Below are 27,185 nucleotides of genomic sequence, written 5' to 3' on the forward strand. Positions count from 1 at the left end.
AAAGGTGGATGAAGGGGGAAACTCCACAAACCAGAACTCTGATCCTAAAGACATTTTTTGGAAGTAAGCACTAGACTTGTAAAAGAATATTCTCCTGCATTATTTAGCATAGGAGAGAATATTTCAGAGAATTATGCTACCCATTCTATTAAAAGCATCAGAGAATATTCTTTTACACGTTTAGTAAGCACCACCAATATAAGACAGAGGTACTGTTGGCGGTTGTAACTTACTTTGAAGGTGGTATTCACTGGACGGAGTTGTGCTCTAAGAGCATGTCTAAGTGGGTTCTGCAGCTCAGAACACCCCTTTCCAAACTTGGTGGATGCGCGAGGTGCTCATCTGCTGGAAAGAAATTATCTGAGTGCAGCTACCTATGCTCCTTTAGCAACATCCAGATGGACCTAAGCATCATCTAGCTTGGGGCAGTGGGAGAGAAGAGACAGAAACAGCCTGAGTAGCTGCCATCATCCAGCACCCAAATTTTCAGGCAGCCTCTCCCTGCCCCAAATGCCCCCACAGAGTGACATAAGGAATATCTTACTCGGAGAGGAGGAGAGAAGAGTCAGATGCAGCTTATCAGATTACCTGATTTAAGAGTGCAGTATGAAAAGATCTAGCTCTCGAGAAGACTTTTTGTTGCTGTTCTGTCCTGCTTTGTTGTGTGATCTGCAGGGACATATTTTTGGAAGGCAAACAGCCCTTACAGAGGCAGGGGAGAGCAGTGAAAACCACTCCTTCCACACACGCAGGCCCTGCTGCTTGACAACACTCTGAGGCACTTTACACGATTTGTGTGAAGTGCCAGATGGGGTTTGGGCGGGGAGAGCGGGCTTAGCCCGCTCTCCCTGCACACAAGCAGTCAGTAGTTGCTGGGCAGCCGAATCAGCCACTCAGACAAGCGGCTGCTCCAGTTGGGCGCTCCTGCTCCTGGCCGCAGCTCCGTCAAGAGCTCCGGGGTTCGGAGGAAGGGGAGCGCTGCCATGTGGTGCCCCAGCCCCCTGAAACCCAGGAAGGCACCACACAAGTGCATGGTGCCTTCCTGGGGTCCCTTCTCCCCCCCCCCACCCCCCACCCCAGTGTGTCAGCCACAGCTGCAAGCAGCCATGGCTGACACACGAGCAAATAAGCAAGGTTAACAGAGTGCTTGCTCCGTTAGCCTCGTTTAGGGTGAGGGGTTGTTAGGTGGGCAAGCTGCCAGAGAACCACCGGGCTCGCCTAAGGGAGTCCAGCCTGGTTTTGAGCAATTGTGTAAATAGCTTTTCTGAGTTAAGAGCAGCCTGCAGTTGCTGCTCTGGATGCTAGCCATTAACTCTAGTTGCTGGCTATATATTGAGGTGATTCTCGATTACCGGGGTGGGCTGGGAGGATGCAGGGGGAAGGCTACTCTTAACAACCTTTCCCCCCAGACAACCAAAGTGTCTGTCATCGGCACGCCTCCTGCTCTGTGTAGCTCAGTAAGGCACAGAGAAGGGTGGAGGGATCTGAGGCTGGAACTCGTTCTGGCCTCCGGATATCCCACAATGCAACAGGCGACACACAGGTTGGGGAATCGCCCATCAGATAGGTGCTCTGTGTGCCCATCTCTGTGTCTCCTCGGGCTGAACTCATCCCAAGGAGACACATGATACCCGGTAGCCAGAGTAATGGAGCACGCGCACCCTTAGCCTAAGCTAACAGCTGGGTTCCTTAAGAGAGTTAGGTGGGTGGGGACCAGAAGGATCCATGAGGATCCCACCGCTTCTCACGACCAGCCTAACCCTGGCTGGGCTGCCCCAGGATGGGTTAGGCTAGTCATGAGAACAGCTTCATTATCACATATGTATGGGAATTTGAAAACAGAAACTTAGTGGGCAGGATCCAGATGATGGTTCATGACTACCTTAGTCTGGATCCTGCTCAGTAACTTAGAAAAAAACCACCTGAGACACTATTCTTACCAAATGTTTCCTTACCAATTGGCTTTGTTTTTGGCTGTATGCTTCTACGCGTGGTAGAAAGTCGTGCTCCATGACGGCTGCGAGGTTCCGTTTGGGTTTTTTGTCGTGATAGAAGGGGCCTCCTTAGCTAGGAAACACATAAGGCACAGAGTTAAACAGTACGATGGTTCTGAAATGCCCTCCATTTACTCAACATCTATTGAGACCTCAGTTGCTCTAGTGGAGAAGTTTATTTTGTGTCCATTAACTGAAGCATCCATTCGATAAAGATTAACTTTGTATCTTCTGAACTATAATTCTGTGCTTTGTATTCAGGGTCAGCCTCTACAAGGCAAAAGATTCAAGAGTAGACATTATATACAGAGCCCTTTCTCACAATCAAGGAGAAAGGCTCCATACTGTAGGGGAGGAAACCTTAAACGCTTACCTCCCCCGCAGGTGATCCTTGTCTTCTGGCTGGGCAAGTGGATTGCTCTCCCAGATGGTTGCCGGCTGCTACTGGCAGCCGGGAGGTTTTGAGGCCGGCCCCCAGAACTCCCACAATGCACTGTGTGAGTGCATGGTGCACTATGGGGAACTTCACGATGCAGGCCGGAAGGCTACTCATGTGTAGGTGCTGCACGAAGCCACACCGCACCGACACACAGTCAGTTAGCCTGTTTTTGCCTATGCATGAGAATAGCCTTACAATCTGCTTTTTGCTTGTTTTGTAACTGATGTAACAATAAAATTATGTGAAGCATTATAACAATCTGATTATCACAGAATGGGATGCCTTCTAACCATGATATGGAAGATAGACATTGTAAGAGGGTTTCCATTTTGATCTTGCCAGAAAAGTATCCGTTTTCCAGTTTACTCTCTTTCAAAGAACTTGCTCAGACCACTAGATCATATGGCATTTCAGTATACTCTTAAATCTAATTATTTCTGTATTGAAAGTATGTGCTCTGCCACTGAGAGACAGCCCCTCCCCGTAACAAAAGGTAACGAATTATTTCAACGAATAGACTGCGATGCTATTGTGAACTTACCTGTCTCAGACCTCTTTTTCTTCCTAATGGTTGCTGAAGAAGGAGATTGTGGTGTCCTGGTTCACTCTGCACGCTTGCTACCCTGTTAAGTATCAAAAGCATCATTACTGCTATAGAAGAACATACACTAGAAAGTTAGTTTCTACATAACTAAACACTAATGGTACAGTCACTTCAAAGATCATACCATCTTTGAAGGCTAGGGCAGAGTATCGGTTAGATTTGGGGCTGGGACAGGAGGAATAATGGCATTCATGACTAGGCCACATACAGGTAATATTGAACTTTCAGAATTGAGATCTCATTTTTCAGCCATGCAACAATGCATCCCATTCCAAAATGCCCATTTTCCCCTCTTCCATGTCATAAAGAATTTAGGCAAGACAATTAGAAGGATGTTATATTTATTATCTTAACACTGAAGAATTTTTGGAGAGGTTGGGGAAAGGATGGGAACACAACTTGTCCCCTGCAATTAGAATTTATAGCTACTGCATAGTTTTCTATAATTCAGTCCAATTCAGAACAAGGTGAACAATGAACACAGTTGACAAAGGTTCAATTCACATCATGGGCACAAGACTTATGGAAAAAATTACCACATTGAACACATGCTTACTGCCTCAAGTCTCTTCATAGCTAGTGAATAAAATAACAGGTCCTAGAAAAAGCATGCCTGCTGCTGTTTTTAAAAGGTGGATTTAACAGACTCTCAAAGAAAAATAAATTATCTGAAACAAGCACACTTTCTCAGATAAACAGATGCTAATCTCCTATCCACTCATCCACCAACTTCAGATAATTTAAAACCCTCAATCTGCTTTCATTATTGGTTGGTAACAAGTTTATTCTATCCAGTTAGAACTATCCGTACAACAGGAAATGTCTGCCAGTCTTCTAGTGAAGATCTGCGACACAAAGATGATCTCAGTGGTAGGTGCTTTTAAACTAGACAATGAGGCTGTTCACACAGGCAGCCCTTCTGGGCTTCATGTGAAGAGGCCGATCCCTGTGCTGCCTCGCTGGGTAGCCCAGGAATTTCCCCAGGCTTTTAACTGGATAGAAGGGCGCAGGCACACCCTTCTACCCAGGTTTCCAGTTGTGTCTCTGCTTGGGCTGCAGTACATTGTGGGATATCTGGAAGCTGGGCAGCATTTGCCCAGGCTCCAGAATGCTGCACAGCTCACGATGGCACCAGTCATGCGGGCACACGAGCCATGTGGCCAGAGGACCACACTGGTTCATCTGGGGGGGAGGCAGGTGTTATTGTGCCTTTCCCGGCTCTTTCAAAAGTCATGTGCATGACCTCAATGATTAACTTGGGCGATAGTTTAATTCAGACTTTTGTGCATCCCAACTACATGGATCATTCCAATTTACAATAAATTCCAATGCTGACATGTATTAAATGAAAAAAGATATATTTTCTCTTCCCTAATTTTGTTGGGTGCTCTTGGATTTCGCTGGTTTATTGCAGTCTATGGAAGCTGAGCTAGGTAACCTACATATATTACAAACCAAACAAAAATGAAATGAAAACATCTTAGAGCACAGCAGAACAATAATGATAGCAAACAATAATGCTAATTAGCTTGTGTCAGAAGGAAAATTAAGTACTTTGTAATTAAATCTCCTTATATTCCTTCCTTTGGCCTCTGTCTGACCCTCCCGAAAGTGGTTAAAGTCAGTTAATGGTTGACATCTGGACTAGCACTACACTAGTAGAACAGTGCTGACATCCAGATTAATGTTGTACTGTTGCACAAGACGCCCCCCCCCGACCCATTTTTTATTATCACCCTTCCATTTGATGCATCCTGAAAATATTCCCTGAAGCCTCCTCAACCCGCAGGGACATATGTTCAGAGGCACAGTGGGCTTCAGAGGGAAGGGAAAGTCATCTAAAATGGTACCTCCCTCCTCATGCAACAGTGCAGCATTTGTCTGGATGTCAGCACTGTTGCACCAGAGTAGCACTAGTCCAGATGTCAGCCATAGTTTTCAACACAATATAGGATTTATAATGGCAATCAGATTGATCTTCTTGTGACTCATGTAACTTTGCGAAGCACTATGAACACTCATAGTGCTAATACATCTATAGTTTCCTAGGATGCATAATCTGCTCACTTTAAATTATGTGTATATGTGCTTTATATTTCTTTATATCTCAGGAACCTGTTCGGCACATTTTGTGCTATAAGAACTTGACAGGGATGACCAAAACTTTTGCAGTGCCTGAGACAGGATACCAAATGCTGCCTTGCCCCACAACTCTGATGGGGGCCAGCTCTTTTTCAAAACAGTCCTTTGCAAACCTGGAAAGTGGTGCAGGGAGTGGGAAGAAGAGAAGGTTGCCCGCAGCCTCCTCTTCTCTCCTGGTGCTTCTTGCAAGCTTTCTCTCACAGGTTTGTTGATGTCTGCTCAGTTAATTTTTGGTCCTGCTCAGGGAAGGCCCCATTCTGAATGCAGGTACGCACACACTGCCTTGATACTGCCACCCAGAACAAAACTCATTCTGTGCACAGATGAAAAAAATTAGAGGGAACACTGGTCAGACAGGTCCCCAAGAGCTGCTCCATTGGCAGCAGTGGAGGGCATCTTGCTGCCCTGCTGGTACCCCAGTAATCTGCTGCCTGAGGTGACCGCCTCTCCTTGCCTTATGAAAGGCCACTCTGGAACATGACACACATGATAAGGGTATAAGGGATGACAGCTCCTTGCCTACTTCACTTGCCTCTGTTCTATCTCCCTTCTATCTATCTTCTGGGATTCCAGCTTAACTAAGAATACGTGGGTGTTAATGACAGATGGTGCCGTTTATTCAGTTCCCCCAGGAAAAGTGGAAAGAACATGATTAGAAAAGTGGAAAGAACATGATTATTATATATTAAACAGCGCCATTTGGGGTTACTGCAGTAGGACATGTCCCATTTCTCCTTGAACATTCTTTTGTTATTCACTAGGTACCTATGACAGGAAAGGTATTCTCCATCCCCACTTCCTGCTTTGCTTTAAAACAGATGACATTCCCTACTCCCAGTCACACTGCAAACGTTAATCTTGGTTAACATCAAGCTTATTAAGAAAAGTCTCAGTCAAGTGTGAAGACCGTATTGCACAACACGTCCCGGAACAAAATCTGCCAGATTGACCTTTTATCATGCTTTGCTTTAAGGTGTAACAGTGTAGAAAATGGTAAATACATTTCTGTGGAAGGGAGCCTTGCATTAGAAGTATTGCAAGTAGGTAATTTTAAGCAACACCTCAGTGGTCTTCAAAGAGTTTGAAACCATCTAGTAGTCAGTTTAAAATTACCTGCTATACTTGTGTCCAAAATACAAAATCATACAGACACTGTAGGGAAGAGTGGGTTCCTACACAGTAGCTACACTGTAGCTATCCCCTCCGCCCCCCCGCCGCAAACTGTCTGCAAATGTAAATACAATCCTAAGTCTGAATATACCATTGCCTGTTAGCAAATTGCATATGTCCAGTTTCCACTTTAAAAACCTTGTCATATTGTACAAAGGCTCTTAAAAGAGTTAAGGGGACTATTCCCAAAATCAGGCAAAATTTGGCTAGGGGAGCCTAGCCCGATTTTGCCTGATCGTGGGAGCCACCAGGCTTGCAAGCGAGCCCGGTGGCTCCCAGGCGGTTAACTCGCCTAAGTACCCCTCCCCTAAAACCGGGTTTGTGGAGCGAGCGCTCCGCAAACCTGGTTTTTTAAAATTGTGAGTAGCCACGATGCAGCTCCGCACCACGGCTACTCACGAGAAGACCCCCAGAGGGGAGGCGAAAATCTGCCTCCCTGCTCTGGGGGTCTCACCAGCATGCCCTGCGCACTTGCGCAGGGCATGCTGGAGCCTCGCTCCCCCCAGCCCCCACCGGCTCCATCACAGAACCAGCAATCATGTGGGCAGCCGATCCGGCTGGCCAGGGCTCCCGCCCTGCTCGTGTGCAGGAAGAGCAGGCTTAGCCCGCTCTCCCCGCTCACTCTCCAAAACCAGGTCTCACTGATCGTGAGAACTAGCTCAAAGTTTTCCTAGGATTTTTCCTGAAAGTATCTTCCTGCAGTTTAAATCCATTGCTTTTGCCTTACCTGGAGGCTAGCAAGATGGGAGGACAGTTGTTTCTATTTACATAATGGCAGACTTATAACATATTTGAAGATTGTTATCATAGCCTACCTAAAGAGTATTACTGTATGTTCACTTAGTTAAAATAGCCTTCGCATTTCTTATAGTGCAAACTCTTTATAATCATTTCCTTGTTTCCCCTGAATTGCCTATCATTTGTGTAAGAGCCCAGTCCCAAGAGCCACCTGTAAATGGTAAAGTTATACAGTAACTGCCATGGTAAAATGGCAGGTGTCATAATTTGTGCCGAATGCCATGACAGCATGAATTGCCAGTGCTATTTTGGCAAAAAACAACAACACATAGGTGATAAAATGTTACTACACAAAACACAGTTTTGTGCTTTCTAAAATAACTGAACTGGGGGAAATCTGGAGGGGACTGGATCAGGAGTGAGACTCTTCTACGGTACATCCTAAAGGCACCTAAGATATGTTGGTGTAACCCTTTGCCAGAGTTATGGCTCATGAGTAGCAACAGCAACAGGGCTCTGTGCTGCTGCATTTATGCATGTAAACATCTGGCACCAAAACTGATGGCAGTGGTCTGGGTGGAGCCTGTGCAGTACTGGGTCAACATAACAGTGCCACATTTCTTTGCACTTTTTAAATTAATATTTTTAAATGAAATGCAAGTATGCACATTGAATAGGAACCTAATTTTGTGTAGCAGCTTTAAATTACAGTAAACAGCCACTAATTTCTTTTGCTTACAATTTTGGAATATCTTCAGTGTTTCTGCGCATTAAAAGGTTAGCCACAAAAGACAATAACTTTGATCTTTCTATTTGACTTCTGTTTCTTCACTGGTTTTTGATGGCCAACGTCCAGACTAACAAAATGCGTATGCCATGAATGCTGTATGCTCTACAGGGGAAGAACAATTTTAATCAGGCTTCCCTTCCCTCTGAAGCCGACTTCATTAGTCTCGATGTCAGACTAAGTGGTTGTCAATTCCCACTTCACCTGTTGGGGAGGCAGAGTTGGCCTCAGATTTTTGGCCCCTGGTCGGCAGCGTTCAGTTCTGCATGCAGTCTGTTAACAGGCTGCCCTTCTCTACTGCTGTTCCAAGTAGTCTGAAGGAGTCACTAGGCTCCTTCTCCTGGCAGCCCTCCTCCTAGACCGGCCTCTCATCATCAGCCAGTTCCCCCTGACATGTGGGGCAACTCTTGTGAGATTCCACCATCTCACGAGATTTCAGCCCGAGATCTCATGAAAGTTGTCTCTGGCCTCGCAAGACCATGGAGCGCTCACGTGGCATTGTCTTGGCATCTTGAGGGGGCCAAACAGAAACTCTTGCTCCCAGGCTGGAAGAGATGGCCGCATCGGGAGCATCAACACCCCTTCTGGAAGGGTAAGCTCACAGATGTCACCCTTCTCCCATGCCATCACCTGCGGCTCATCAGGGGATCCCTGACAGAGGTCATTCACACAACCTTTGAGAGCGCCAAGGAGGGCGGGGGGAGGCAGGACAGCACCCACCTTCCCCCCAGATAATCTTGTGCGGCCCCAGGCTGTGCGGCTCATGTGCCAACATGATTGGAGCTTTTGGGAGATGCACAGTGTTCTGGAGGCTGGAAATATGTGTCCTGGCCTCCAAATATCCCACAATGCACAGTGCGATGAGCGTGGTGCATTGACGGATCCCGCCATCTGTACCTGTTTGGGTTGCATGCAGCCCAACAATTCACATAACTCTGTACCTGGATAAGAGTTACGCTCACATCCTTCTACCCAGGTAAATGGTTGGATAAAATTCCCAGGCTACTTGGGAGATCCCAGCACTTCACATGAACAGCCCTACCCAGGTAAGGCTACACAAGCTAGGGTAGGGCTGCTCATGTGAACAACCTCTAAGAGTCTTTTATAGACTTTGTGCCAATGATCTCTTTCATTTAACAGTATAACATCTTTATACTGTTGTCATAATGTTTCTGGTTTCATAAATATTAAAGGAAATGTACTTCAATTCATTAGGCATAAACAGGTTGCTCACTTGTAACTGATCTAGTAGGGATCCGTTGACATCCATTAGAATGGGTTCTGTGCCTGTGCTGACGCCTGTCGGTGCGGAGTACCACAGTTCCTCTTGGCACTTGCGCCCCACCCCACATGCCTATTTAAGGCAGGAGGAAGCACCAGCACTTCAGTTCCTTGGAGACTGCCGGAGCAGTTGAACATCTTTGGAACAATAGGTGAGTTCTACATAGAAGACTTGAGCATTACTGCAGAGCGGAGGTTCAGGGAGTCTAATGGATGTCAACAGATCACAACCTGTGATCAACCTGTTTATCTGGGGTGTGATCCATTGAATCCATTAGAATGGGTGTTTAGTTAGCTCCTGAGGGGGAGGGAGCAGTAGTGTCACTGTAACTCCCTTTTAAGAACACCTCTTCCAAAATTTGCCTCCGCTGCAGAATGCAAGTCAATGGCATAGTGCTTTATAAAGGGCTGTTCTGAGGACCAGGTTGCAGCCCTACAAATGTCACAAAATGATATGCTAGGCACATTAAGCTGAGGCACAGTGAGCTCTTGTTGAATGTGCTTTGATGGACTTAGGCAGCTGAACTTTTTGTAACTTATATGTCCATAGGATTAGCTTTACTAGCCAGAGGGATAGCCTCTGCCTCAACAAGGCCTGACCCAGAGATCTTCCTTTTTAGGATATAAATAACTTTTTTATCTTTCTGATCTTTGTTCTTGACAGGTAGAATAGAAGAGCCATTTGGACATCCAGGGAACGCAGGGCCTTTTCAAGAGCCATGCTCGAGGAGCTGAAGAAGGTAGGTAGCATGATGTCTTGGTTTATGTGAAAATCAGTCACAACCTTAGGTAGGAAGGTAATGTCAGGACATAGCAACACCTTATCTGGGTAGAGATGTGCATAAGGCACGTCCATCCTCAGGGCTGTAAGCTCAATCACCCTGCAGGCAGTTGTAACTGCCACCAAGAAGGCAGTCTTCAGAGAAACCAGCTCAGGCTAGCTGTTGCCAGAGGCTCAAAAGGCATGTCTGTCAGAGCCAAAAGGACCAAGGATATACTCCACTGATCCAGTGGCTGTCTTACTCGAGGATACAGACTGGTGAGACCTTCCAGAAAGCTCTGGCATCTGGGGTGGGAATATACTGTCTTTCCTTCCCATCCCGGGTGTCTAGCTGAGATCGCTGCTAAGTGAACCTTTATGGAGACATTAGAAAGCAGGGAGGTCTTTAGCGTGGTTAGGTACAGCAGGACCTGGTGGACAGTAGCATTCAGAGGGCAAAAGCCATTTGAGGGTGCATAGCAAGTGGACCATTTACTAGCATAGTTTCTCCTAGTGGAGGGCTTCCTCTGGTTAAGTAAGATTTTATTTAGAAGCCTATCTTCCATGCCATTAGCTGTAGAGTACGGTGCAGTACTTGACCGTTTTCTCAAGACAGGAGGTCTTGGCGCTGAGGAAGCCTCCTGTATGTGTGGTTGGACAGTTTGAGTGGATGCGGAAACCATGGCTTCTGAGGCCACCATGGAGTGATCAGGATGCATGTGGCTTGACAGGCTAGAAGATTCGCCACCACTCTCCCTACAAGTGGTAGAGGAGGATACGTGTATAATAGGTGCTGAGACCAGTCCATCTGGAACGTGTTCCCCAATGACTGTGGGTCGTGGCCTGCCCTTGAGCAGAACATTTTGCACTTAGTATTGAGAACTGTCATGAACAAGTCTATTTTTGGGAACCCCCAAGCTCTGAATACTGGAAGGAAGTACTTGTTCATTCCCCACTCGTGCTGCTCTGCTCTCGTAAATGAACGACTCAGATCATCCACCAGGACATTCTCTGTCCCCTTTATGTGAATGCCCAAAGGGGTGATGCTGTTTCTGATGCACCACTGCCATATTTGTGCACTCAATGCACACAGAGACCTGGACACTGTCCCCCTTGTCTGTTTAGGTAGGCGATTGCTGTTGTGTTGTCCAATTGTAACTGCACAGTTCTCCTTCTGAGCATTGGTAAAAAGGCCTTCATGGCCTGAAATACTGCTAAGAGTTCCTGGAAATTTATGTGGAAATGTCTTTGCTGGCAACTCCACTGTCCCTGGGCCACGCTGCCATTGCAATGACCCCCCTCCAGCCCATCAGTGAGGTGTCCGTCGTCACCCGTACTGAAGGAGACTGAGGTTTAAACAGCACTCCTCGCAGTAGATATTCTGCACAAGTCCACCAACTCAATGACCAGAAGATTTGCTGTGGAATAACTAACCACTTCTGGGGGCTGTCTACATTCAGACAAAAGATGAATATGAACCATAACTGCAATTTTCTCATTTTCAGGTGTGTATGCCAAACCGTTTTCTTGCAGGAGGCCATAAGGCCCAGGAGGCATTGAATCTGTCTTGCACGCTGCACTGGACTGGACTAAAACTGATGTACAAGATCCACTGTGGCCTGGAATCTTTCTCGTAGGCTCTTCCCACCTAGGTATCCAGAACAGCCCCTATGTAGGAGATTGATGTCATGGGGTTTAGATGAGATTTCTTCCAGTTGACTTCTATCCCGAGGTCCTGGAGAAGATGACGGACACCTCACTGTATCTGTGAAAGTAACCCTCCTCTTTCTTTTGATGCCAGGTGCCAGTCGTCTAGGTAAGGATAAATCACCAGCCCCTTGGTCCAGAGGTGCACCACCACCACTGCCATGTACTTTGTGAAAACAGAGGGGGACAGTGCGGAGGCCAAACAGCAATACCTAATATTGGTAAATCGAGGTCCCCACTATGAATCTTAGATACTTCTGTTAGGGTGGCCTGATTTCTATGTGAAAATAAGCATCCCACATGTCTAACATTGCAAGCCACCATTCCTGATGTCAAAGTGGCAGGATGTTTTGCAATGTCATCACCGATACTTCTTCACATGGATTAACTTGTTCAGATGTCTCAAGTCCATTATTGGCCAAATTCCGCCATCCTGTTTGAGGATTTGAAAGTAGTGGGAGTAGAACCTCTCCCACCTCTGCACCCATCACACAATCGCTTTCCTGCCCAACCGCTCCTGCACCTCCTTTTGTAGGGCAGGAGTCGCTTTTGTAAGATGAAGTCCTCTGAAAGTTGATCATGCCTTGAACTCTATAGCATAGCCTGAAGAGATGATCTTCAACACCCATCAATCCAATGTTATATGGTGCCATGCCTGCATATGGCTTGCCAATCTGATGTTGTTGTTGGCTGAAGGTGTTGTTTGTGCCTGATAGATGTTGCAGGCAATCATACTCAGCACTACGGTGTTGGGGAAAGCTGATGTTAGCACTGAGTCCCTTGATGGCAAATGATATGATGGGCTGTTGCTGATCTCAAAAGGTGCTGCTTCTGGGCCTCTGTTTATTACGCTGGCCCTGGTTGTTCTTGTTCTTTGGTGGATATTGTTTCTTATGATATGGTTGGTAGGAATTCTTAAAATCCCTGTGGTCCTGTTGTCTATAGCTGGAATGTGGACAGTTGTAAGGCTTGGATTTGGCCACATAAGAGGAAGAAGAAGTCGGAGTAAAAGTCTTTGCTGTCAACTTTGATTTTTTTTTAGCTTCTCCATTGTAGCATCCATCTGTTCCAAGAACAAACCTTTCCCATTGACTGGGAGACCCTCTATTTTGTCTTTCATGTCTAATTGCAAAGCTGCTGAATGTAGCCAAGCATGGCGTCTCAAAGTAATAGATGCACTCATGGCTCTAGATTTGGATTCCACCAGGTGTTTTGCGGTACTTAATTGCTGTTGGGTCAACTCTGCAGACTTTTGCAAAGTTTTCTTAAAGCAAGCCTTGAACTCTTCTGGTGCAAGAGAGTCCAAATCCTGTCCTAAGGTGTCTCAAAAGCAAGAATTATACTTAGCTATGCAGGCTGAATAGTTGGCTCTTTTCCCCGATAAGCAAGCCATTGAATATATCTTTCTGCCGATCACATATAACTCCCTTCCCTCTTTATCTGCAGGAGTTGTGTGAAGCCTACCTGACCTAGAAGAAGTAGTGCAGTCTATAACGAGGGAGTTTGGTACAGGATGTTTCGGCAAGTAGGTGTTATCCTGTTCTTGCACTCTATATAGGCCTTCTAGTTTTCTAGAGGTAGGAGTGGAAGTATGTGGAACTTCACAAGCACATTGAGCTGCCTTGGAAATTACTGGTAAGAGAGACAAGGCGACAGGCTGTGTGGACAAGGACTTTGCCATAAAACTGTATACTGGGTCATCAATCGTAGACAACTGTGATTTTAGATCAAGACCCAGTGCAGGAGCCATCTCCTTGAGTTGGTCATGAGAAGCCTTCATTTCCTCAGTGGGGGATACATGCGAAGGCACTGCCACATCAGGCGATGGGTCAGGGTCAGTAGATTCCACCTCTGATTCAAAATCACCATGGTAACTCTTGCCAGAAGGTGCAGGGGAGGAATGTGGCTGTTGCTCCCATGAGGGAGGTGTTGGAGGCCTAGGAATCGCAGGCTCCCAAGGGTCTTGTCTGGATAGCTGCAGATAAAACTTGCTTCTCCTTGGTTTGGGTCCGTTTTGCAACCTGTACATGTTTTGATGGGGGAGGAGATTCTGCCAGGGTCTGCATGGCTGCAGCTGCTGTCACCACCACTTTGTCTGGTGCGAAAGGGGGAGCATCTCCACCCCAGCCAGCGCGCACACTGGGAGAGCTTGAGAGTAGGCTCGAGTCAGAGGATTTTGTGTTTCTGGAACCCTGAAGACCTCCATGATCTAATTACATCATAGTCATACACTGCCAATCCTAGAGAAAACTGACCAAAGATATTCGATTGTACAGCAGGCAAAGTGTGGTGAGAGAATCCACAGGTGTGCCAGCTAGTTGATGTGGCCAACTGTGCAGCTATTAATGCATAGGGCACTAGTTGATGTTGAAGAGTTTACATTGAAATGGAAGTATCTGGAGGCATAGAACACGTTTCCTGCTCTTCTGAAGGTGAAACCCCCCTAAAAGTCGAAGGGGTAGTAGCATTGGAGTCTAACATAGAAAGCAAGGATTGTGCCATGTTGTGATCCAAAGCACTCACCTCCTCAACCTCAGATGAATCTTCTTCTTCAATCTCGAAAGTAACCGGTGTTCGGTATCGGGTCACTGTATTAGTTAACACCAGTGTTCCCTCTAACAAGGATTCCCAGATGTTGTTGACTACAATTCCCAGAATCCCCAGCTATAATGGCTCTTGCTTGGGAATTCTGGGAATTGTAGTCAACAACAGCTGAGAATCCCAGTTAGAGGGAAAACTGGTTAACACCGGCGTGTTCAGTGACAAGGCCAACTGTCTCGCCTTCAGTGTCGAAGGGGATTTCAACAGCATCGATGCCAGGGACAAGGAAACTGTCCTTGTTATCAGTACCAACCTAGGTGCCGGAGGGGATAGTGGTCTTGGCACCGAAGGTCCCGGTGTCGAGAGGGGTAGAGCAGACAAACCTTGCGTCGATGTCAAAGATGCCACCATCGGTGTGGTCGGTGTTGACGGTCTCGATATCAACACAAACATAACTCCTTGTGCCGAAGTCGGTAATGGAGTAGCCTTTGATGCTGACAGTTTTTTCTTCTTTTTGGCAGCCTCCGATGTGTCCGCCATTTTGTCTCTATGCCACTTGGGCATCTTAGGAGACTTAAATATAGGCAACGAAGGTTTAGACTTTGTCGAAGCCTCAGCCTATGAGCCATCTCTTTTAGAAGCTGAGTGAGTTCCCTCCTTAGATACACCAGGGGAACTTAACACATCGTCAGTTAGTGTGTAGCCCTCAAATGGAGCTCCTGGTTGTATCACATCTGTTTTGAAAAGGACTGGCAAACTTTACATGCGCAGGTGTTGTGGGCTTCCCCCAGGCACAGCAAACACAAGTCATGGCCATCTTGCAAGGGTAGCTTAGCTTTACACTTAGAGCAATGCTTGAACATTCTTTTATCTGCCTTTTTCTCCAAGCATTTAGAGTCATCCATTGTCATTGTCCCCACTCCATTGTTCAAAATCAAAATATCAGTCCGATCTTTCAACCGATCTTTCTTCATCCACAAAATTCACAAAAATGTAGATTTAAACAGTCCAAAGGTCAAAGTAGCTGATAAATCAATCATTTCTTGCTGGCACTTCCTCCCACCTTAAATAGCCATGTGGTCACATGGGGTGGGATGCAAGCGCTGAGAGGAGCAGTGGTACTCCACACCAACAGGCTTCAGTGTAGGTGCAGAATCCATTCTAATGGATTCAATGGATCACACCCCAGATCTCTAAGTTATTGTACATGTCTGTTGTACTGAATCAAAGTTACTTGGAACATAATCTTTGCCTGCTTTGTATAAATTTAATTGGAAAGTGTCTTAAAAAAGATTTATCATCTGGTGTAATAATTGTCTTCACAGCACCAATTTCTATAGAAGAAAGGGTTGCCATAGCGTATTTTCTATTACTCCTTTATTTGCAATAGCCATAGCAATCCTATAGATCATATCTACCTACCGCCTGATATGTGTATCTCTAGGCAGTATACACAATTTAAAACCACAGGTTTAAAACAGAGTAAAAGCAATTAAAACAATTTCACAGAATAAAAAAGTTAAAAACAATTTCATAGGATAAAAACAGTTTAAAATTATTTTCACTTAAAAGCCTGATAAAACAGTTGAGTCATGAAGGTCTTCCTAAAAGCAATTTGAGATGGAGATGCTCTTGTTTTGACAGGAAGCATATTCCAAAGCCCCGGGGCAGCCACAGAGAATGCCCCGAGTCGCAACCAAACGAGCCAGTGGCAACCACAACCGAACCCCCCCCCGATGATCTTTATAGGCAGTTGGGTTGATGACAAAGAAGGCACTCTCTTAAGTACCCTGTACCCAAGCCATTAAGGGCTTTATAGGTAATAACCAGCATTGTATATTTTGCTCGGAAACATATTGGCAGCCAGCACAATTCTTTTAAAATCAATGCTCTGTGGTCCCTTCGGGTTGTCCCAGAGACCAGTCTGGCTGCCAGACTCTGTACCAATTGTAGTTTCTGGACTCTGTATAAAGGCAGCCCCACGTAGAGTGCATCACAGTAGTCGAGCCTCATTACAGTAGTCAAGCCTGGAGGTTACCAGCATATGCATCACAGTTTGAAGGTCATTTACCTCCAGGAATGGGAGTATTGGCATAGCCCTGATAAAACACTGCACAACAATGATGACCTTTTTATTTAGTGCACAGGTTAACATAGTCTATAGCTTTAATTTATGTTGAGAGGTGTACAACTCTATGTATTTCTCCCTCTTTAGAACATGGGTGACCAGCTTGTAGAACAGCCCCCAAACAGGAGATGGCTATGGCACTTCTGGACAGGAGTAGGGGGGTCCATAGGCCTCTCTTTGATAGTCATCCATACCTCTCCTTCATCATGCCTCTGCCTGCTCCCAGCTCAGTAGACTGGATGTAAAACCACATCAAAGTATATTTGGGGGAAGGGGGACTTTCTAGAGCTAGATGGGAGTCATGGCTACTTACTTTAATGGGGCGTTGGGGACAGCAGCGGCTCCCCCCCCCCCCCCCGGCCTCCTCCTGAGTAACCTGAGTTGGCTGCGGCCTGGTTCGGGCTTCTGTGCATGCGTGGAGGCTATTTTAGTTACCTTAGCACATGCACAGAGACTATTTATGTCACCACGCATTTGCAGTTCGAGTGGTCTAGGCAGTTCATTTTAGTGACCTCCATGCATGCTCAGAGGCTATTTGCATCACCACACATTTGCGGTTCGAGTGGTCCAGTCTTGAACTGGATTGGCCCCAGTTCAAACTGGTTCAGGGGGCCTCCTTATAAAGGGGAATCCGATGATGATTTTCCTTTACAAGTAAAGGGGCGGGGGGGGGGGTTTCCTAGAACTAGAGTCCCGCTGCTAACTTGGCAAAAAGGCACCTTTTAACATGGTGGTTCTCTTTATTTAGCATGGGAAGAGTAACTGGCCCTATCCACCCCCAGCACAGTACCACCAGTGACTGTTGCTGGTGTCTAATGCTTCTTTTTAGATTGTGAGCCCTTTGGGGACAGGGATCCATCTTATTTATTTATTATTTCTCTGTGTTAACCTCCCTGAGCCATTTTTGGAAGGGCGGTATAGAAATTGAATTAATAATAATAATAATAATAATAATAATAATAATAATAATAGAGGGGAGTCAGGACTACTTATTTTAAAGGGTTGGTGGCATTTGTGTTGGAGTGGCTCACCCCAACTCCCATCCCCTGAGTAACCCAGGCTGGGCTACCCAGTAATATTTTACTTACTGAAAAACATTTTATAAGTAATGTTTTACTTACTTTAATGTAAGTAGCCCTGACTCCCCTCTAGCTCTAGGAAGCCTTCTGCTCCTTTACTTGTAAAGTGGAATCCTCACTGAATTCCCCTTTACAAGTAGACCCCCGAACCAGTTTGTATCAACTGGGGACAGTCTGGTTTGAACTTGGACTGGTACCCCCTTTGGGTGGGACAGGCTGGTTTCAGCCCAGACCACTCGAACCGCGCCAGTTCGAGACAAATCAAGGTTTGACTCGAAACGGTTTGCACATCCCTAACTAGAAGTGTGGGACAAAAATCCAGGGAAGCAGCCTGCACCACTCTGGTAAGGTAGTGACCAGGCACAAACTCCCTTGCTTTTCATCATTAAGTTGTCATTGCCTGGCAAACTCCATTTAAGTTTGTTTTCCAGTTTTGGAAGACTAAAGGAAGACATGTTATTTTTAACAACCTCCTCCCATCCTGCATTTCCCCTCCAGGACCAGGACTAGGACCAGGACCCCATTTTGGGAAATTCTACAGAAGACCAATTATCATTGAAGGGCATCATGATAGTACTAACACAAGTAGTTGTTAGTGTTGGTTAACACAACAAGCTATAAGCTTCCAGTTCAAGTTCATGCTCAGCCATAAACCTCAGGCAAGCCATTCGCTCTTGTAGTCACAGGCCTCCATCTGCAATGTAGAGAGAGTTATATCGCTACAGGAAGACTTATGACACAGTTCCTGAAAACGGGGTCTTAAGTCAGAATGCCTTAACTCAGAACCTATTTTCCCATAGGAAACAAAGCTATAAATGGGGGCTTGGTTCCTGAACCAAGGCTAGATACCCTATTTTTTTTTCTGCTGCTGTCAAAGCTGGTGGTGTGTCAAGTCACAGGTGTGTTGGCGTGTAGTACAGAAGTTGATAGTGGAGAATCAGAAGGTGCTCCACATTGCCATCCACTCCCTTCACAGTACCTTCTTGGTTCTGTCACTTTTCTGTGGAAGTAAAGGAGGCAATTGGGTAGCTCATATCCAGCTCTGCTTTCTACTGGACAGTCGGTGGGTGGGCAGTAAGTGGCGTGTGGAGTGGGAAAGAGCCCAGCAGTGAAATGAAGCAGCAGTGGTGGTGACAGGTCAGCCAGTCCCTCCACAGATGCAGTTGCTGCTGCAACTGCCATCAGGACTCCGAGTCTTGATGACAACGTGAGTCTGAGCCACCACTGTTGCCTCCACCAGCCATCTAGCAGAGCCTCTCCTCCCGTGGAAGGAGCTGTAAGTTGAAACACAGTTGTAAAGTTGAAACTGTTGAGATATGCAACAGCTGCAACCTAGCTTGTTGCATGTAATCTACTATGTTTACAACATAGTTTGCATGTAATCTTCTATGAAGCCAAAGTCGGCACTATAGTTTCCTCTGTATAGGTTGGGCTAGCTACTAGTGTCTATTCTCCTTCTTGTTCCTGTTTGTTCCTGTTCCTTTGTGTATGAGTCAGCAAGTTCTGTACTGATCTCTGAGTGCCTTTGTCTCACAAGTAAAGTTATTTCAAAATCCTTTCACTGGTGTTTGCTCTGTACACCATACAGATAGGACACACTCTGCAACAGAAACAAGGTGGCAATTTACAAGCACTATACAGGAGGACCTCAATATTCCTGGGGGTTCTGTTCCACAGTACAACCATGGATACGGAAACTGCGGATATCGAGGCATTGCGGCAATGGGGAATTGGGCGTTAGGTTCCTGGTTAGGGGGAAACATCCAAAAAACATTGATTTTCGTGGGGGAAATGCAGGGGGAAGCTGACTACCATACTTAGCTGCTCCCCTGAGTCATGCTGTGCCCTGGAATGCCCCCAAATCAGCCAAAAAGTGCCTGAAAACCACCATTTCTTTCTTTCTTTTAAATGGAGCCATTTTGAGGCTTCAAAACACAAAATGGTGACCAGAAATAACCACAGTAATTTCCGGCCACCCCTGACCCACGGATATGCAAGGTCAATGCGTTTTACCCCCTTTTCCCTTGCATATGCCAAGGCTGGGTGTCTTTTACCGAACTGTGGATATGTAAATCTGTGGATAACGAATCTGTGGATATTGGGGTCCTCCTGTAAATGCCGCTTGTCTTATGTTGGAGCATCTTAAGTTGAGGATGGCCTATAGTTGCAAGGCTACTGAAATAAGTGGGGGTTTTCCCACTTAAATGTGCTTATTAAGCACAATTATACTTAGTTGCTTGTAAGATGTCTAAACCACCATAGTTGTAGCTGTATACAAATAAATGCTACTAGCCAACCCTGCACAGAGCATCTGTGCGCTCTTTGGGGCTGGCGGTTACCTCTCCCCCCTCCCACCTTCTGCCCCAGTCTCTGCTTCTGGGGCCCAGCCGCCTCTCCTCCCCACCACCACTTCTGCCCCCACACTTTCTTTCCCCCCTCCTGGGCCTTGCCTCCATGGCCGGGCCAGGCCCACCGCCACCTCTGGCCTCCACGGCTGGGCCTGCCGCTGCAGTGACCAATCCTCTTGCGTGCGCCTCAGCCAATCAGGCGTGTCTGCCACCCAGCCAATCAGCTGGGCGCTGGGACGCACATTCCAAGGCACACCCAGGAGAATCATATATATAGATGGATGTAGTTCATTGTGCAGAAAGGTTTGTTCTGATTTATTCTGATATTCTGAAATACAGGCAAGCTGCTTCTTTGACAACTGCCAAGAAGATAATTTTATTAATCTCTTGTTTGTTCAGACAGTTTCATGTTACAAGTCCCTGTTTTATATTAATAATCCCCAAAGTTCCTTTTGCATCCCACCCTTTCACACCTCCACCAATCAGTGATTGATCCAAGGCAAAGAACGTGAACATAAAGAACTTCATGACTCATGAGTATGATTAACATGGCACATCCAATGACAGACATAATTTCCTGTTCTTAAAAATCTAAATATCTATGACAAAACAAAACAAAGAAGTCATTCACAAGAATTCCTCTCAACATTTCCTCATCTGGAGATAAGAGTAGTAAGGGAAGCTTTCGCCTTAGCATAGCTGGCATAACAGCTGTATTTCCTGACATAAGCAAGGACTTTGGGGATAATATGGGGATTCCCATACAGAGGATCAGTTGAGAGGTATCAACAAAACAGAACAGTAAGAATGATTAACATGACTGAGCTGAGTGTTAAAGGTGCAGTCCTCCCTTTCAAATATATTAACTTCCTTAAAAAGCATAGCAATGTTACTGTTGTGGACAAGCCTTCCTATTTTCAAAATCAATAGTGTCAGATGCGAAAGTTTAGCACCAATCAGATATTTGACAGCATACACATTTAAATAACTATTATTTTAATGAAAAAGGAGAAGCTTAAAGACGAACACCACATTTTGATTTTAAAAATAGGCATTACAATAAGGCCACTTTTATTCGGAAAGGGGCTGGGGTTATTCTCACAAGCAGAGGCAGTGCTAATAACTTTCAAAATTTACCTCTTTGTCATTAATATATAACAAAGCTAATAATTATAAAAAGTAATCATCTCTCAACTATGATATATTATGAATTAATAGAACAAGTATTTTTTTAAGCCTCCAATCCGATACCTAAAATGTGGATTTAATAACGCACAATAAATGTTTCTTATACCTCTACAGCAAAAGCTATGAAGGGAGAGAAGGGGGAAATCCCACAACAGATAGACAATCTAGAAGTTTCATTTGGAAAGTTTTGTTCCTCACAGAAAAAGCTTTTAGCCAATAAAGGTCGCTCGCACTCAGAGCTCACAACTGAAGTAGGGTTGCTACACCTTTGACTTGCAGGCCTGATCATCAATGAAGAACAAGAAACAGGAATGGAGGGAGAGATAATCAAGGATGAGGCAGAGAAAGACGGTGAATAGAGGGAGCAGATTGTTCCCCAGCACAGACACTGACACAGAGGTTGGGTTAACACTGTACCTAGAGAGGCTGCCCTCAGCGGCCAGGCCTTGGGAGTCATCGAGGACATTAGGTTCACTGCAGGAGGGGCAAGGAGGTGAAGCATTTAGGGAAGAAAATATAGATAAAAAAGCATGCAATCGTCTTTTCTTCTTCTTCAAGGAATAGAAGTTTCAGATGGATAGTAAAGGAAAAGGAAGACAGTTGATTGTTTGGTCTTGAAACTGGCTCACCAAAGAGTAAGAACCACAGCCTTGAAAAAAGACTTCCTATTCAGTATAAAGTACCTCGAATAGAAAGAATTTATGATGCATGGAGATTTCCAAGTTGCTATAATATATCATAGTTACTTTGCACTCTAATTTAAAAATGGTATAAGGGCACAGTGATCTTCAAATTCTCTGTCCCTCCCCCCCTTTCTTTTCTTTCTATTTACTTTCTGTTGCTTTGAAGACATCTATTTTCCCTTAATCCTGTCTCTGCAATTAACTTCTCACTGAAGAACATGGTTCACAACAATGGACAGCTGCTCTTAGATTGGCATGACCAAACAACAGTTTTTCTAAAATGGTTTGAACCTGGGGGCCCTGCTTCTAAACTTACTCTGTCTTCTCAGCCCACTTACTACAACACCAGCTACTTTTTCCACAAGTAAGAACTCTAAGAATTTCACATGCTTTCTCATGGGTGTAGCTTGCTCCCACAGGCAAGGACCTGTGAAATCAGGTACTAACCTAACACAGGAATTAGGAGGGGGGAAGACTCATGCACACATGCACGCATGCACACCCACCCACACCACTCTTTAGGGAAACATCATTAGCAGCAGTGTCAGCTCTTCCTTCTTCTACGCTCAGGGTGGGGATGATGGGGCAGTCACCTATACAAATCCAGTGTGGAACAGTGAGGATCCTCTACCATGGGGCTTCCAACCCATCCACTTCTCCAAAAAAGCTTCACCTGCTGTAGGATCCTTCCCTGGAACTTTATCCTACCCCCACTCCTTTTCAAGCCTCTCATCCCAGAGATGTCCCTGCACAGGTGAGAGTGCTGCCCACAGTTCCAAATCTTGGTTGCTACAGGTAGTGCTCCATTTTGACCACTCCTGTGTGTGAAGTGAAAGGAAGGAAGTGGATGGGTGGACTACTGGCAGGTCAGCAGTAACTGTATTACATGCATTGATTTTGGATATCCAGGTGCTAGGCCAAGCGATATGCAGACCTGCTAATTCTTAAGTTTCTTGTACACAAAGCAAAAACTTCCCCAAAGATTACTAATCCTAAATTGCCAGGATTCTAATAGGTGGCCTTTGAGATACTAAAGTAATTGTAAACTCACCAGAGATTTTATAAACCAAAATGACCACTCCTTGTGGTCAAAATGCCATCTTTAAGATTCCCTTTTCATTCCTTATTACAATGACACCAAACCAAAACAGTCTCAAAAAATAAACAAGCATGCTATAACTCTCACATGATTAAAATTATCCCTCATCACTTTATTGACCAAAACTTTCATTGATTGAACTGATCAAAGCGTGAAGCTCTTCAAAATATATTTTAAAAGCAATCCCAGGCTAATCTTTGTGGTCTTACATTGTGGTAAAGTATAATTTAATTAGGTTAGTTTACAATTAAAACTTCAGAAAGTTTTTTTAAAAAATAGCATTCATATCAAACATGATTTAGGCAAATTCTTAGAAAATGCATTTTTTAGTAGGGATGTGCACGGAACCTGGCAGGGGAGGGTACACTTACCCCTCCCTCCACTTCCCCCCCACCGGCACTCCACTGCAAACCGGTCCGGCAGGGCGGCAGCGTACCCGCCTGCCGCCCCATCTGCTCCTCGGACCGGAAGAAAGCAGAAATACCCGGCACGCATGTGCATGTCGGGCTTGCTCCGTACGCATCCCTGTTTTATAGCCCTGGTGATCACTGCTCCTTTATGGTTATAAGCTTCAGTCATCAAGGATTGTTTCTGAGGACCAAACAAGACAAGGGGTGGGAGCTCTATGATCAGAATCTCCTAAAGTTTTAAAAACAATCTAATAGCAGCTATAGCAGGGCTCACAGTTGGACAGGACACAGCACTGGGAGAAAGAAAGTTGTAATCCTTCTCTTGTGCTGTTTTCCCAGTTAAAACCACTCTCACAAAGCTACTAACTGTCCCATATCGAGAAACTCTGATAGTACCTATATATCCCCTGCCACACACAGTGCAAATATCAGTTCCTGAAGGGTGTTTTTAATAGGAAAAATGGCATGGGAAAAGGCTTAATACCCCTTCCCCTAGTACTGTGATCCTGATCTGATTTGGAGACCCTGGCAAAGAAATGATAGTAATCATTTCTTTAAAAACCAAAGGAGATCTTGATCACAGATCTCTTACAACACATCTAGTTGCATGCTAAGTATTATGTGTATGTGATGATTATAGGGAAAACAGTTATTGCTATCAAGGGGCCCTAAGAGTTAACTCAAGCCAGCATGTTTTTCATACAATTATTCCTATTACCATGTAACAGCAGGGTTGTATGAAGGCTCCAAGTCACCTTGTCTTTGCCTGCCTTTCCTTTTCACTGTACATAGACATTTGAGAGAAGTCTGCACAATCACTGTGTAAACTTATCTCTGGGTGAATACACTGCCAATGTTTTATCTGAATCTATCTTGAGGAAACAGGATTTGGTATTGAGGGGAGGAATATTGGGGATAAATGCCAAATTTCCAATGCTTGCTAAGCAATTATAGAATTCAAACTTTAAGGGTTGAGAAAGATAAAGAAAGAAAGTTATATGTTGCATTATTGTTAGATTTTGAATCCCACCCATCCCCTCCCCCTCCCCCCCTCTCACACACACACACACACACACACACACACACACGTATCATGAGCACAGTCAGGTTTTCCAGTTGTCAGCTGTGGGACAGTTTGGGCTGATACGTTCTCGCCATCCAAAGCTATCCTTAGGTCTCAGAAATAAATCTCACCTCACAACGTAAAGCATCCATGTATTCCTGTGTGCCACACACTAGTACCTGAAAATTTCTACAAATGCAACACAACAACAATAATGCTTGCAATTAGGCCAAAAAAAGAGCAGTTGATTATGAGAAGTAGCTTGGCCATTCTCAGATCCTTGTCCAAGAAAGTTGCTTGTTCACATTTGTTTCAATGTATGCATTTGTAAATATCTTCTGTCATGGATGTGAACTGGCAGTATGCATTAGAATGTGCTACGGAAGTGATTGCAACAAAAATAAGTATCTTTCCTCATTAATAACGAGTATCAAGATGGCAAAAAAGAAAAAAAAGAAAACAAGCAAGTTTCTAACATATAGGAGCATAAACATACTGCTGCAAACACACACACACACACACACACACACACACCCCAGTGTAACTAGTCATGTGAAGCCAAGAGTGTGCCTCCTAACCCCATATTTCATTTGACCTTGTGTCAACCCATCTTTACCCAAATATCTATGTTTTATAAACTATATTATACCTTTGGAATTTTGGCTCTTGTGAAAAATATCAGGAAATGTGAAATCATCCATTTCGTTACCTTTGACTGGGTAACATGCCCACCTCAGCCTGAGGTGCAGACATGCTGGAGAGATGGCTGGAGAATCGTCGCCTCCCAATGGCACCCATAAGGTATGCTTCTTGTTCACTTACCACACTGGGCATGCTCACTGAGTCATCTAGAAGGAATCCAGAACAACGGGTAAATTGATCCCACACGTCTATTTACATTTTTCAAGTGACGATAAATTATTTTGTACGTTTCTTTTGGTGAAGAGTTTCATGGATGCCCACATTCAAATCTACAAAGCACGGAACAACATCTTCCAGAGGGCAGTAGTTTGTAGTAGCAAAACCAACAAAGATTCATGTGGAATTTAAACACTACCAATCTATTGTAGCATATACTTTTGTGTACCGCAGTTCACTTCAGAAGATGCATGAAGTGCAATTTTCAATAGGCAGGTGTGTGTGTGTCTGTGCGTGTGTGTATGTGTATGCACACACACACACACACACACACAGAGGAATAGGGGGGAAATTGGCTGACATCTTGACTAAACTTACAAATATGGTGTACAAACAATTAGGCTGGGCTGGTTTGCATTATTCTTCATCCACTGGTCTTAAAATGTTTTTCAAAACAAGCCCTCTCTCCCTTATAAGAGGCATAAGGCTCCAAAAAGTAAAAAGTATGGTTCTTCATTAATCTCAGTTTCACTCATTCAAATTTGCCTCCATTAATAATCAATTAAAATTAATCAAAAAACCCTGAGCAGAGTACCCTAGTGTGCCTCTGGTAGATGACTTTTTCCACTCTAGCTTTTAGATTAGCTGTAAGCTATATCAGAAAATTGTTGTGTGTAAGGCTCCAATCCAGAAATTGCACCACATTGTGGGTTCATGCTCATAAGAACATAAGAACAGCCCTGCTGGATCAGGCCCAAGGCCTATCTAGTCCAGCATCCTGTTTCCCACAGTGGCCCACCAGATGCCTCTGAGAAGTCCACAGGCAAGAGGGCTCAGGAGGGCATTGTAATGACAATATAAAAGAATAAGTACTCAAGAGAAAAAATGTCTACAAAAATAGTAGTTGACTTGTCTAGTTTCTCATACAGCATATTTAGAATTTATAGCATAGTTAAGGCATAAGATATCAATACAGCATTGATTACTTAGGACATTTCATGAAAGATAGTTTCAAGGTGCACTGTACTTATTTCGAACAAGTAATAAAGAGTCAAGTGAGGAAGCCCAAAGGCAACCTGAATCTGGATTTGAATCTTTTCTTTTTCATCCTAAAATTTCTCGTGACTAAGCAGAACTACAACTTAGAGAAATACCTCAGCATTCCAAATCCTTTCTTAATAGATAACTTGTTTTCATGTACAAATTTGTTTACTGTTACTTCTTTGATCTATTGTTACTCTTAAAAGACGAGCTGCAGTCAGTTGCAGTCCTGTAAAAGTTGTCAGTAATCATTTCAGTTTATAATTATTCATAGCTATAAGCCTTATATTTGAGACGTAAGCGCAAACTTAGATAGGTCCTAAAACATGGCCTTAAACATCTACTTCATGTAGGCATCTTTGGAAAACATGCATTTCAAGAACAAGGTTGTAAGTAAAAAGGTCATCATCTCTAGGCCAAGCTGAATCAAATGAAATAAGGAAAGAAGGGGTGGTTTTCTTTCAATTTCCATGACAAGAGTATAAATAAAAACACACAAAGGCAAGTGTAAATCCTAGTGTATAAATGTGAGCCTTCTGGAAAATTTTTAAGTCACAAGCAGGGGGTGGGTTTTGCACTCCGCACCCATGTGCCTCTTTTCCTCTTAAAAATAACCCGTCACTTGCTGTCTGCGTTACTGTGGCAGATCTACTACAGTACCGCTGCATTACTGTGGCAGCAGAGGGTTGAAACACACTAACCAGTTGCTATCATATCTAGTGTGGCTCCATGAGTAAGCACTTACTTTCTTCATCTTCTTCATCTGTCCTGCTTAAAGTATCCTGGGAAGCCTGTTGGGAAGGCTCACTATCTTGTTCCCAGACAGTGCCAGTGCCAGTGTTGGAGCGGGACATTGTGGCAAGGCTCAGTCGGTATGCAGAGGTGGATGTGCCCACAGTGCTGATAGAAGTCTTCCCTTGGTAGGCTGGAGAGATTGGGGGTGGGAGGGGAAGAGTACAGTTACAGAAGATATGTGATGTTCTTAAGAAACAGTAGTTCTCTTTCAGACCAAGGCCGTTAGGAGGATCATGTGAAAAATGACCTGAACTATATAGTGCAATAGTCACTGCACTATTAAAAAGGAAGATGAAGCAAGGAGAACATTGCCTTTGGGATGTTTCATGA

The 27,185-nt window shown here is 44.7% G+C and overlaps 1 protein-coding gene across 11 annotated transcripts in view; it reads right to left on the reverse strand.

Annotated features, from left to right (window-relative positions):
• LOC128339530 (protein unc-80 homolog) overlaps positions 1 to 27,185 on the reverse strand; it is a 254,357-nt gene that overhangs the window by 6,202 nt on the left and 220,970 nt on the right. For 9 of the 11 annotated variants that reach the window (XM_053283624.1, XM_053283622.1, XM_053283621.1 and 6 more), the window contains 5 exons: positions 26,806 to 26,985; positions 24,871 to 25,009; positions 21,324 to 21,380; positions 2,975 to 3,056; positions 1,956 to 2,067 (listed from right to left, as the gene is read on the reverse strand). In XM_053283624.1, the coding sequence (XP_053139599.1) occupies positions 1,956 to 2,067; positions 2,975 to 3,056; positions 21,324 to 21,380; positions 24,871 to 25,009; positions 26,806 to 26,985 (570 nt within the window). The remainder of the gene's footprint in view (positions 1 to 1,955; positions 2,068 to 2,974; positions 3,057 to 21,323; positions 21,381 to 24,870; positions 25,010 to 26,805; positions 26,986 to 27,185) is intronic. The other 2 variants (XM_053283625.1, XM_053283618.1) reach the window with 1 other exon arrangement.

The sequence above is a fragment of the Hemicordylus capensis genome, chromosome 1, assembly GCF_027244095.1.
Source record: "Hemicordylus capensis ecotype Gifberg chromosome 1, rHemCap1.1.pri, whole genome shotgun sequence".
Lineage (NCBI taxonomy): Eukaryota > Metazoa > Chordata > Lepidosauria > Squamata > Cordylidae > Hemicordylus > Hemicordylus capensis.